This window comes from Abramis brama (assembly GCF_963993115.1).
Source record: "Abramis brama genome assembly, chromosome: 1".
NCBI classification, from domain to species: domain Eukaryota; kingdom Metazoa; phylum Chordata; class Actinopteri; order Cypriniformes; family Leuciscidae; genus Abramis; species Abramis brama.
In genome coordinates this window covers 3,038,839-3,051,853 of record NC_139963.1, presented here as the reverse complement: position 1 = coordinate 3,051,853, position 13,015 = coordinate 3,038,839, and the positions used below count along the sequence as shown (strand labels likewise).

At 36.2% G+C, this 13,015-nt stretch overlaps 1 protein-coding gene and 1 long non-coding RNA gene across 2 annotated transcripts in view; one reads left to right on the top strand and one right to left on the bottom strand.

The window, feature by feature from the left end:
- LOC311090940 (uncharacterized protein) overlaps positions 1 to 13,015 on the top strand; it is an 846,260-nt gene that overhangs the window by 445,745 nt on the left and 387,500 nt on the right. Inside the window, exons 32-34 of the mRNA XM_084126585.1 lie at positions 7,389 to 7,562; positions 7,795 to 7,968; positions 8,201 to 8,374. Coding sequence (XP_083982711.1) covers positions 7,389 to 7,562; positions 7,795 to 7,968; positions 8,201 to 8,374 — 522 coding nt within the window. The remainder of the gene's footprint in view (positions 1 to 7,388; positions 7,563 to 7,794; positions 7,969 to 8,200; positions 8,375 to 13,015) is intronic.
- The window catches only part of LOC311091447, a 101,958-nt gene that overhangs the window by 28,130 nt on the left and 60,813 nt on the right, over positions 1 to 13,015 (bottom strand). The window lies entirely within an intron of this gene.

The following is a 13,015-nucleotide window of genomic DNA, read 5'->3' as shown; positions in this document are numbered from 1 at the left end:
TGTATACATGAAGACTTCAGATGTAAAAGAAAAAAAAATCTTCTAAAATGAGCATTTTTATCAAGCTTGTATATTTAGGTTCAGTAATTTCACTTTAATGACAATTAATAGGTCCTTTTCATTGCCATTAAAGTGAAATAACTGAACATAAACATACAAGCTTGATAAAAATGATCAAACTAGAAGAAAATTTCAGATGGCACTTAGAGGCTTTTATATCTTAAGTATTCATATATGTGTGTGTGTGTGTGTGTGTGTGTATGTATATACAGGTCCTTCTCAATAAATTAGCATATCATGAAAAGGTTCTCTAAACGAGCTATTAACCTAATCATTGGAATCAACTAATTAACTCTAAACACCTGCAAAAGATTCCTGAGGCTTTTAAAAACTCCCAGCCTGGTTCATATCTCAAAACCGCAATCATGGGTAAGACTGCCGACCAGAAGGCCATCATTGACACCCTCAAGCAAGAGGGTAAGACACAGAAAGAAATTTCTGAACGAATAGGCTGTTCCCAGAGTGCTGTATCAAGGCACCTCAGTGGGAAGTCTGTGGGAAGGAAAAAGTGTGGCAAAAAACGCTGCACAACGAGAAGAGGTGACCGGACCCTGAGGAAGATTGTGGAGAAGGACCGATTCCAGACCTTGGGGGACCTGCGGAAGCAGTGGACTGAGTCTGGAGTAGAAGCATCCAGAGCCACCGTGCACAGGCGTGTGCAGGAAATGGGCTACAGGTGCCGCATTCCCCAGGTCAAGCCACTTTTGAACCAGAAACAGCGGCAGAAGCGCCTGACCTGGGCTACAGAGAAGCAGCACTGGACTTTTGGACAAATTTTGCATGTCATTCGGAAATCAAGGTGCCAGAGTCTGGAGGAAGACTGGGGAGAAGGAAATGCCAAAATGCCTGAAGTCCAGTGTCAAGTACCCACAGTCAGTGATGGTCTGGGGTGCCATGTCAGCTGCTGGTGTTGGTCCACTGTGTTTTATCAAGGGCAGGGTCAATGCAGCTAGCTATCAGGAGATTTTGGAGCACTTCATGCTTCCATCTGCTGAAAAGCTTTATGGAGATGAAGATTTCATTTTTCAGCACGACCTGGCACCTGCTCACAGTGCCAAAACCACTGGTAAATGGTTTACTGACCATGGTATTACTGTGCTCAATTGGCCTGCCAACTCTCCTGACCTGAACCCCATAGAGGATCTGTGGGATATTGTGAAGAGAAAGTTGAGAGACGCAAGACCCAACACTCTGGATGAGCTTAAGGCCGCTATCGAAGCATCCTGGGCCTCCATAACACCTCAGCAGTGCCACAGGCTGATTGCCTCCATGCCACGCCGCATTGAAGCAGTCATTTCTGCAAAAGGATTCCCGACCAAGTATTGAGTGCATAACTGAACATAATTATTTGAAGGTTGACTTTTTTTGTATTAAAAACACTTTTCTTTTATTGGTCGGATGAAATATGCTAATTTATTGAGATAGGAATTTTGGGTTTTCATGAGCTGTATGCCAAAATCATCAGTATTAAAACAATAAAAGACCTGAAATATTTCAGTTGGTGTGCAATGAATCTAAAATATATGAAAGTTTAATTTTTATCATTACATTATGGAAAATAATGAACTTTATCACAATATGCTAATTTATTGAGAAGGACCTGTGTATATATATATATATATATATATATATATATATATATATATATATATACAGTGCAATGCATAAGTGAATACACCCATGCTAAAGTTGACTAAAAAGAGGAATAAAAAATCATATTTTGGAAATTGAACTTAATGCCTTAATTTAAAAAATTAGGAAAAATCCAACCTTTAAGGACACCAATTTTCTTTGTGAATGAATAATGTATCGTAAATAAATAAATGTTCTTCCTTAAAATACATGGTGCATAAGTGAGTACACCCCTATGTTAAATTCCCATAGAGGCAGGCAGATTTTTATTTTTAAGTATTTTTTTATATATTTTTTTAGGATACTATGCATCCTGATAAAGTTCCCTTGGCCTTTGGAATTAAAATAGCCCCACATCATCACATAGCCTTCACCATACCTAGAGATTGGCATGGTTTTATTTCAGTTAGCCTAATAGCTAGTTTGATTTGCATTGAGAGATGATCTTATGGAAAGTACCCCATGCCAATCTCTAGGTATAGTGAAGGCTATGTGATGATGTGGGGCTATTTTAATTCCAAAGGCCAAGGGAACTTTATCAGGATGCATAGTATCCTAAAAAAAAAATATAAAAAAATACTTAAAAATAAAAATCTGCCTGCCTCTATGGGAATTTAACATAGGGGTGTACTCACTTATGCACCATGTATTTTAAGGAAGAACATTTATTTATTTACGATACATTATTCATTCACAGAGAAAATTGGTGTCCTTAAAGGTTGGATTTTTCCTAATTTTTTTAATTAAGGCATTAAGTTCAATTTCCAAAATATGATTTTTTATTCCTCTTTTTAGTCAACTTTAGCATGGGTGTATTCACTTATGCATTGCACTGTATATATATATATAGGTTTGTGTAGTTAGCATGTTTGCATCAAATAAACAAATTTACACTTTACCATTGTAATGAAAACAGGTTAATAACGCAAGCTGATGGTTAAATATAACAAAGACAAATTAACATCGTCATTTTTTACTTGGTTTGAGCTAAGGGGGGTGCACTTGACTGTTTACTTGATTTAAATTTACACTTCTCGTTACCTGCTTTTCTTATATTTTGTTTGTGTGTTTTAGTCTTAGTTTTGTGCTATTTTGCACTTTGAACAATTTACTTGACTACTTGTGTTCATTTTGTATTATCAAAAATGAATTCATTACGTTTTATTCATGTCATATGCACTTCTCTAAAAACTAAAACAAACCCCAAAAAATATGACCGTATTGGTTAGGTCTCATTTGCGTAACGTCAGCAAATAGCATTTCAGTTCGGGCTGTGAAGGGGCATGTATTTGGTTGGATCTACTGAACGAATATGCCTATCACTGACTGAGATCGCTCTGTTTTGAGTCTGAACGAGAGAGAGAGAGATCTCGTTCGTGAACGAATTGAACTAACTGGTACTTTCGTTCGTGAATGAGAGTACTGTAGATCGGTCATTTAGCATGTGATTCAATCTCATTCAAATCGCAGTTATAGGTGTGCACATATAATTGTTTATATTCATATTCAACATACAGAACATCAACGTTTAATATAATCCCAGATTTATGAATGTGTATGTCTGACTAAACAATTAAAATGTTAATTATGCAAGAAAACCTTGGTTTGGTCATCTGAACCACTTATTTAGACTTATGTTATTAATTTAGTAAATAAGGCACACATTTTAACAAAGCCAAATCACTTTTTTGTAACAAGTAAATACGTTTGTTAAAACGTAGCATAAAATACACTCTTTTTCGCCACCTGCTGCAGTATATATGTAATATGAAGAAATTATCACTGAACGAATCAGTGAACGAATCATTTTGGTGAACGAACTGAAAATGAACGAGTCTCTGGAAAGAATCAAAATTTCCACCACTACTGCAGTTTTGTAGTCCAAGCTAAAGGATGCAGAAGTTACGAGAGGGTAAGTTAAAATGTTCGGTTGTTGGATGTAGTAACCCACACGCTTTCATTACACCGTCTAATGTAGATGAACTGCCGCGCTTGTGACAGGCCGCATGTTTAACTGAAAGCACGAGCAGAGAGAGAGACCCCGGTCGCGCACGCTCACTCTCTCTCTTCAGAGCCAGGCGAAAGTGTAAACTAGACATCACCGTCTCCAAACTAGACGCTCTCTTGCTCTCTCTCCCTCGCACATATTAATCAAATTAAATCGACACGGTGGTAAAAGGTTGGAAGACCGAAGTTTCATGTGTAAATACAGTAACACACCATTGCGATACATGAAGACGTTGTTCTGCAGGTTCGTCGTCTTCATTTTCATCTCGCTCCGACTCCGACTCTGGCTCGAACATGTAAGGCTGGCTGGACAAGTCTTCCGTTGTTGACATTTTGTTAATAACGTGTGAATAAAAAGTTTCTGTGCCGCTAGATAATCGTATCTCTGCTATCAAACTACAAAAATGGCCGAACGGGGTGGAGTTGAACCGAGTGTGGGCGGGGTATGAAGTGTCTCAATTGTATTTAAAGAGACCGCACCAAAACGAGTTGCTCTCAGACGCACATCAGAAAAGGGGTAGAAAAGGGGCCTGTGGAGCTATAATAATGAGGAATTCAGACCCAAGCATTGCAGTTCCGCTTTATATAGACTACAAATGTATGATTTATATGTAAAAAGGAACGATTTAAAAGCATGATATGTCTCCTTTAAGCTTTGTATTCTGTATCCATTTAAAAGTTAAATAATATACGAAAATAAAGCAAATACATTTTAAAGGTGTCTGGAGTGTGTTGGTATTTCTCTATAGTGCGGCACTCATATTTTTCAGATATACCTGCAATTTGCTAGTTTCAAAAACCATCTGGAATCTGCCACAAAATAAGTGCACACACAACACCCTTTAAAAATATGAATTACTCAGTTCCACATATTAAACACTTTACAACTGACAATCTAACTACTGTAAATCCCTGGGAATTAAGTGTTTTGTAATGAAACTTGCTAAAACAGCATGACAAAATGAACTTACTAACAAATAAATGGAAAGAGAGTGTGTAACATTTGTTTTCTTTATTATTATTATTTTTTTTTAGCAATTATTTCTAAAAGCTGAAGGAATCTTTCCTCTCTCTGGCCTCCTGTTCTCGTCTCTCCTCATGCTCTCGTCGCTCTTTCTTTTCTTTCCTCTCTTTCATTAGCCACTCTCCACTCTACAAGAACACAGGTGTGTTCATCAGCCCCCTGCAAAATCAGCACAGAATTTAACATTAGTGATGAACCATGGTCAATCTATATTATTATATTAATATTAATGTTACATGGACAAGTTGAGGTACACTTGATAACAGTAGCTTGCTACGTATCCAACACATATTACATATCAACGCTGGTAAAGGAGAAATAAAATCGCTGTCAAATAAAAAATAAAAGTTTTGTAACTATCATTTAACTGAGAAACAACGTCGTTGTTTAAATAAAACAGTGTTAACTAGCTGACAGGCATTAGCTCGTTCTGTTCGGTAATAATAATGATAAAATTGTCAATTTTGCAGCCAGTTCACAAAATTGTACCCTCGATTTACATTATTTAAACTTTTAACAAGTCAGTCGTTTACTTATATGATGTTAAACAAATACAATTTAACCACAAAAGAAACAATAAGTGTTTTGTAAAGTATTTACACTTGAAAACAGCCGCGTCTCCATTTTCTGCCATTTTCGAATATAACGATGACAACTCCTCTCCCGTGGCATCATGGGATAGTAAAGTGTCCATCATATGCGCACTTCAGAATCTCGCCGGAAGTAGTAGGTCATCCGGGTACTTTTCGCCTACTGTTTTTCGAATTCTATGATTTCGGACATACCACTCTGCTCGCGTACTGTTTTTCGCATACTATATAGTAGGGAAGTATTTGATTTCGGGCGCAGCTTAAATGTGCATAGGGCGTCCTCAGGCTGCTGGTATGGATTGAAAACACAGTACATCAGAGTATCCAGCGCTCATAATGATTACATCGACGCATTTGGGTATAAATTCAATAATTATTATTCCTGTCTATAGAAATCTGATGTAAACCTATGAGAATCTATCAATATTTCTCCAAATCTGCACATTTATGAGCTAAAAGCCTGAGGGACGTTGTTTTGTCAAGAGTTGTCATGACGACAGCACAGGAGTTTTTTTCTGAATGGGAGCGGCTGACGCTCATAATTCATATTAAAGGTATCGACTCATTTTTTCATTTCATAACTCCTGACACAAATTAAGACATAACTGTCACTATAAGTTTCTCAGAATACAATAGTGGTCAAATACTGAAACTTGAGTCTTATATCTTTTTAATGATGTATAGTTTGTCAAGGTAATAACATTAAATCTGATAACTTTGAACTATTAAAAAAAAAAAAAAAAAAAAAAAAATGCTTCAGTGTGCCGGCGCACTGGCAAAGGTTAACAGGTTAATAACACAAAATTAAAAAGGTGATATCAAGCTTTAAATATTTGATTAAGACAGACAGTTTGATCATGGGTCAATAATTATATCAGTTTCTGTAGAGGCAGAACAATGTTTAATTTCTGACATCAGGATCAGAACTGTTCATAACTGATTTCAATTTAATCTTTGTATTTCACAAATATCTAATTTTGGTGCAACATATACTGTAACTTGTAAAAAACGAATAAGTGCATTTTAAAAGTCTGTGATCAGTATCTGCCTGTAATAAGATCCACTGAAGGTAAGTTGACTGAACGCTAGTGATGGGCGCTTTCGAAACACGCTTCATGAAGCTGTGAAACCTTTACGAATCTTTTGTTTCGGATCAGTGGTTCTGAGTGTGTATCAAACTGCCAAAGTCACATGATTTCAGTAAACGAGGCTTCGTTACGTCATAACTGTTTCAAAACGTTTGGAAATGTCAATGGTTCACCTCTGGGGGGCGATGATCTCTGTGAACCCATGAATCATGCAGATTCACTGAGATTGAACAAGTGTCTGTGGGTTTTACCTGATCTCTGATCAGTTTTATACATTTGTAGACATTTTAATTAGACATTAGTATAATTAAAAGCAATAATAGTAGTTAATAGTCTCTTATTGGCCTGTTTAGCTGAGCCATCCATAAAATACACCGACACTGCCTCACGGTGCAGCACTAAAGCAGATGAACTGCCTTTTACATAACTTGTTTGATTGTCTTCTGCTTAAGGAAATACTTTTATTCCTTAATCTGATCATGTTAGTTTATACAGTTATTCTTTGTTCATGTTAGTTCACAGAGGATTTTTTTGTATTTAAAAATGTATTAGTAAATGTTTAAACTTAAGGTTATTAAATGCTGTATAGTATTGTCCATCATGGGTTCATGTTAACTAATGTAGTTAATGTTAACAAATGAAACCTTACTGTAAAGTTTTAGCAAGTAGACAATGTGTCTGAAAACAACCGACATAAACACATTTGACCCAGTGAGCAAACCAAAGGTGACATTGACATGAAAGAACCTTAAGATTAAATGAAATGAATGTGTAAACTAACATAAATAGATCAACGCTTTCAACCTTATATTATATATAATATTGTTACAATGTTGGTAGTATATTTAAATGAACAATGTGTAGTCTTTCTCCATGTTAACTATACCTTGATATCCCTGTTTATTTGTCAGCAAAAGTCTGCTGGATGAAGATGAACACGTTAGTTGATCATCATAGATCTGAGTCATTTTCTCTTTCTGTCTTCAGTCTGATTTATTGCAGAATTACAGAGGAACAGAGTCTCATCCTGACTTCAGCTCTGAGATCAAACCCGTCACACCTGAGAGAGCTGGACCTGAGCGAGAATAAACTAGGAGACTCTGGAGTGAAGCACTTCTGTGCCGTACTGAAGGATTCACACTGTAAACTGGAGAGATTGAGGTCAGTCACATTCACATACAAGAATCAAAATGCTTAAAATCACTTCAACAGTTTAAACTAAAACACTTTAACACTGTATTTGTGCAAACTTAGTATTTTGTGATCTGGTGAAATAAAGATGAATATCTCTCTTCCTCTCTCTGTTTTATTTGCTTATGAAGATGATGTGACTTTACAGAATAAAGAGTTTTCTTTTCTTCTGTCTTATTTTCTTCTCTCTCTGCTAATGTAGTTTAAGAGGCTGTGATATGACATATGAAGGTTGTTCTGATGTGACTTCAGCTCTGAAATCAAACCCGTCACACCTGAGAGAGCTGGACCTGAGCGAGAATAAACTAGGAGACTCTGGAGTGAAGCACTTCTGTGCCGTACTGAAGGATTCACACTGTAAACTGGAGAGATTGAGGTCAGTCACATTCACATACAAGAATCAAAATGCTTAAAATCACTTCAACAGTTTAAACTAAAACACTTTAACACTGTATTTGTGCAAACTTAGTATTTTGTGATCTGGTGAAATAAAGATGAATATCTCTCTTCCTCTCTCTGTTTTATTTGCTTATGAAGATGATGTGACTTTACAGAATAAAGAGTTTTCTTTTCTTCTGTCTTATTTTCTTCTCTCTCTGCTAATGTAGTTTAAGAGGCTGTGATATGACATATGAAGGTTGTTCTGATGTGACTTCAGCTCTGAAATCAAACCCGTCACACCTGAGAGAGCTGGACCTGAGCTGGAATACACTAGGAGACTCTGGAGTGAAAAACCTCAGTGATCTACTGATGAACACACAATTCAAGCTGGAGAAACTAGAGTTAGTATCATTATACTCTACAGCAGTTACAGTGTGACTGAAGTTTATTTATTTGAAGACAGCAGGGCTTATGTTTCATTGTTTATAGCAGTGCACTTTCTGGGTTTTTTAAACTAAAACACTTTATACTCAATATCTCACAGTGAGTCTGAGTTCACATTATATTTGTGTAAAATTCTTCACATTCATGATTTGTTTGTAAGATAATCTCTCTTCCTCTGTTTGTGTCTTTCTAGACTATATCTCTGTGGCATTACAGATGTTTCTTCTCTAACTCAGTCTTTGACTAACTCAAAAGCACTGCAGTTTCTAAAAGAGCTTGAGCTGAGAGGCAATAAGATAGGAGACTCAAAGCAGCGACTCAGAGACGAGCTACGAGACTCAAACTGTGTCCTGAGGTGAGGAAACATCACTGAGATATTAAAGAGATCTTCATTTACCTCTGATATGTGAACAAACCTTTCAAACATTCGTGAAAGGAAATTATCATTAAGCTTTATTGCAACACAGGGTTTGTGTGAGAACAAAATGTGAAGTTATTGAAATGTTTAACACAAAGGAGGAAAGAGAACAAAAGCTCACTGTCACAGCTTTATACATTGTCGTATAAATTTTAAACTGTATATTAAACTAACCATGTTTCTAACATCTAACCTTATTTAACATCTAACATCTGAACAGGATGTACTGTACGAAACCAATGGAAAACTTGTGTCTTTGAGTGTGTGCATATGTGTGTAAAAATAACATAGTTTGGGAAATGAAACTAGACAGTCTGTTAGAATCTTGTGATTAACAAATGAAGTCATCATTAAAACAAAGTTTGCTTTACCTAGTAACAGAGGGGTTTGCATATGAAGAACCAATCAAATAATGGGGAAATTATGTAATGCAGCCTGACATTTATGCCATACCTCGATTCTATAAAAACTGTTGTATCTGTGTTTTACGGTGGGATTTCTCAATGGAATTTGTCTGAGATCCTCCGGCCTTGATTCTTCTTGGGAGAGTTTCTCTGAGAACTGCTCGAAGACTCTCCCGGCCGTTATTAAAGCATTTAAAGGACATTTGCTGAAAGTCTGTCTGTTAATTTCTGCTTAAACTGGTCAGTTTAGGGAAGCAAGTTAGTTAGAAACTCGGCCAGTTGTCGACGGAAGACACAAAGAGCTGGAGTATAAAGGTTATTAAGTGTCGATTGTAGACGCAACAGTTTTATTTATTAAGTGTCGATTTGTAGACGCTAGATAGTCGGGATTTAGGAAAAAATCCACTACAACATCAACACCTGCTTTATTAACAGTAGAAGTGAATCATTTCAGTGTGAAAACAGACTTGGTCAGACTGTAGGAAAACGCTGCACTCCTGCTAAAATCAGTGCAGTTCCAGCTTCAGCTCACAGCGTCCAGCTCACATGAGGAATGTCTCTGTCTCTAGTGTGTTTTTACTGTGACAAGCAACACGTCACACTACTATACACTTACTTTACTCTCAGTTATTTACTAAGAGCCTACAAACATGTTTAAACTAGAGGACAAACGGCTTTAACTAAAGGTTTGTGTTTGAACTCAAAATAACATTTGTATTTGCTCCCTGTGGTTTATTCCATACGCCGTACACTCATTAGTTTCTCCTTTACAGAGACTCAATAGGAGTCGCACCGACACACACACACACACACACACACACACACACACACACACACACACACACACACACACACACACACACACATACATATGAACATGATTCATGCTTTCCATCTATTATATTTAAAAACACAAATATCTATCCAAGATCATGTATTGTCAGTAATTAATCTGATTACAGGAATTCAATTTAACTTATTTTTTGATAAAAAACAGTAATTGAAATATAATAATTTGCACTTTGTTCCACTGAACTCTGATTGTTTTCTCTTCTGTTCCTCTTTACAGAGTATATTAAGATCGATCACCAAACTCTGATGGATGTGTTATATCGTAGTGTGAAATGATCATGAGAGGAGCAGAAACCATCAGCTGATCCACAGAAGAGTCTCACTACTGTCTATGAGGAGAAATACATGTGTAAATGTGATTCATAAAGGTGGAAGAGACTCAGACTTCACAATTAAATAAAGCAGCGTGTGTGTTAGCATGCGTTTTAGAAACGTGATATTGAATGATCAATGTTGGTTTAGGATGAATAATAATTATTTATAATAATTAATATAATAATTCATTATTATAAATATCTATTTAGTTTCGTGTGAAATCCAAGTTGTGGAATTGGGAATATATTGTTGATTCTGATTTGTATAATTCATTGATATTTTATGTGAAGTTGTACATGTCATACAAAAAAAGATTTGTCCTCTATATTTATCTAACAATCTCTTCTCTCTTGTGACTATTCTACATTACGTAATCAGGTGATTGTCACATGACTAACTAATTGTTGTTTAAAAGGACTGTGAGTGTGTTTGCTACACCCTGGCTGTGTTCGAAACCGCATATTCACTGAGTAGGTCCTTAATTTCAATAAGTACTTGCTTAACGAGCACTAAAAGAGTAGGTACTATATAGCCTGATCGCGTTGAGTATGAATGCGAGCCGTACATCATCCGCCATGTTGACGTTATCATGTGACCTACAACGTTATCACAAGCACAACAACTTAAAAGATATGAGCGACAGCTTTAATTCATCTATCTGTAAATATCCTGATATTGATGAAACTTGCACATTTTGTGGTTTTGTTGAAGAATCAAGTGCCCATTTATTTTGTAATTGTAGTTTAACCAATACATTTAGGGTTGATTTAAGTTCTTATATTTTAATCCTATAATGTGACCCACAGTTTTATCCTTAAAGATATTATTTTTATTATAAAAACCCAAAATCGTCATCTCTTGAATATGTTGTTAATTTCTTTATTTTATATGCAAAATGTTTCACCCACAAGCAAAAGTGGCTTAAATCTCATTTATGTTTAACTCGTTTCATCCCTCAGGTTTATAAATAATTATAAACTTTTTTTTTTAATGTATTATGATCAATTATTCAAATATTTAACCTTGTAATTGTGCTTTTCCCCCTGTGTATATAATCTCATACTATGATAAATGCAAACCCATGATATTTATGTTTTCTTATTTTGATTTGTTTATTGTCATTATGATTGTTCATTGTTAAAGAACTGGAATCTTTCCCTGATCTTGTATGTAACTATAAGTTATGAGTGACAGGTGCACTAACACTTCCTAACATCAGTAACTCGACAGCCTAGAGCAGTTCTCCTCAGCGTGTGTAATGTGTGTAATGTCTGCACAGAGGAGACGGGCGGCTGATGATCTCGCCTTTGGAGAAAACTGCTGATTTTATACTCCAAAAATGTAAATATCCCTCCTTAAAAATAAAGATTACCCCAGAAAGAATTGCATTGCTAGCCCACCCCAACACTTACACACAATTATAATGATAAATGCTGACCAATACTTAATTATTACTTTTTAACTGGAAATTATATACTTCAGTAAAAGAAACAAAATGTCATTTGTTTTGTCATGTGACATAGATATGCATAAATACACACTAAATAAATGCAGTGAACACATCTCAGTTTTCAGTCTAGCAATGAATTAATGCATATATTAATGAAATAATTATATTTTATTTACTGACATTAAGAAACATGAATAAATGAGTAAAAGTGACCATCACAATAAACAAATGCATGTACAAGTCAACAACACACCAAACAAGTCTTTATTCAAACTTATTGTTCTAGCAATCACATATGTCCAGGCGGTGAACCCCACATCTCACTGCCATCTCAACACAGCGGTTCTCATTCTGTGTGTTTATTCTGATGAATCAGCTGACCACCGTTCCCACCTTCACCTGTCTCTGCTGTCCATCATGTCCCTCATCGCTGCAGTCAGACTCAACAACACACACTCCTGTGAGACTCAACAACACACACTCCTGTGAGACTCAACAACACACACTCCTGTGAGAGAAGCATAGTAGAGCGAGTCTTTAACATGAACACACACTGATGCTTTATAGAGTCTTCTGTGTCAGGTACTACAGACTGCATAGGTCAAAAAACAGTACTTTGAGGAAAACTTTCCATATGTGCATCCAAAATGCATTTTTTTGGGGGATTGATGAAAACAGAAAGGAGAGACATGCCCAATATATTCCCATAAAATACACATTAACAGCACTCCTGAAAGATCCTGCTGTATGGGAAGAATGTTGTACATCTAGGAATGAGAGTACACCTCTCATTTTAAATGATGTGTGTGATGGATTCGTATTCAAATCCAATCAGTTGTTTCCGGAGCCAGGTGTCACTTTGAAAGTGATCCTGTATCAAGATGCATTCGAGGTGGTTAATCCCCTTGGATCTGCTAAGAAAAAAACACAAGATGCTTGGGGTGTACTTCACTTTAGCAAACTTTGATCCTTTTCATCGATCAGCTATTGACAACATGCAGCTTTTGCTTTTGTGCCGAAAAGCTGCTTTCAAACAATTTGGCCACGAAAAAATTTGGCCACTCTCCACTGATATCTGGTCTTAGAGAACTGGAGACAAATGGACTGAACATACATGGAAACAATGTGAAGGCAACAATCTTTTGCATCGCAGGCGATA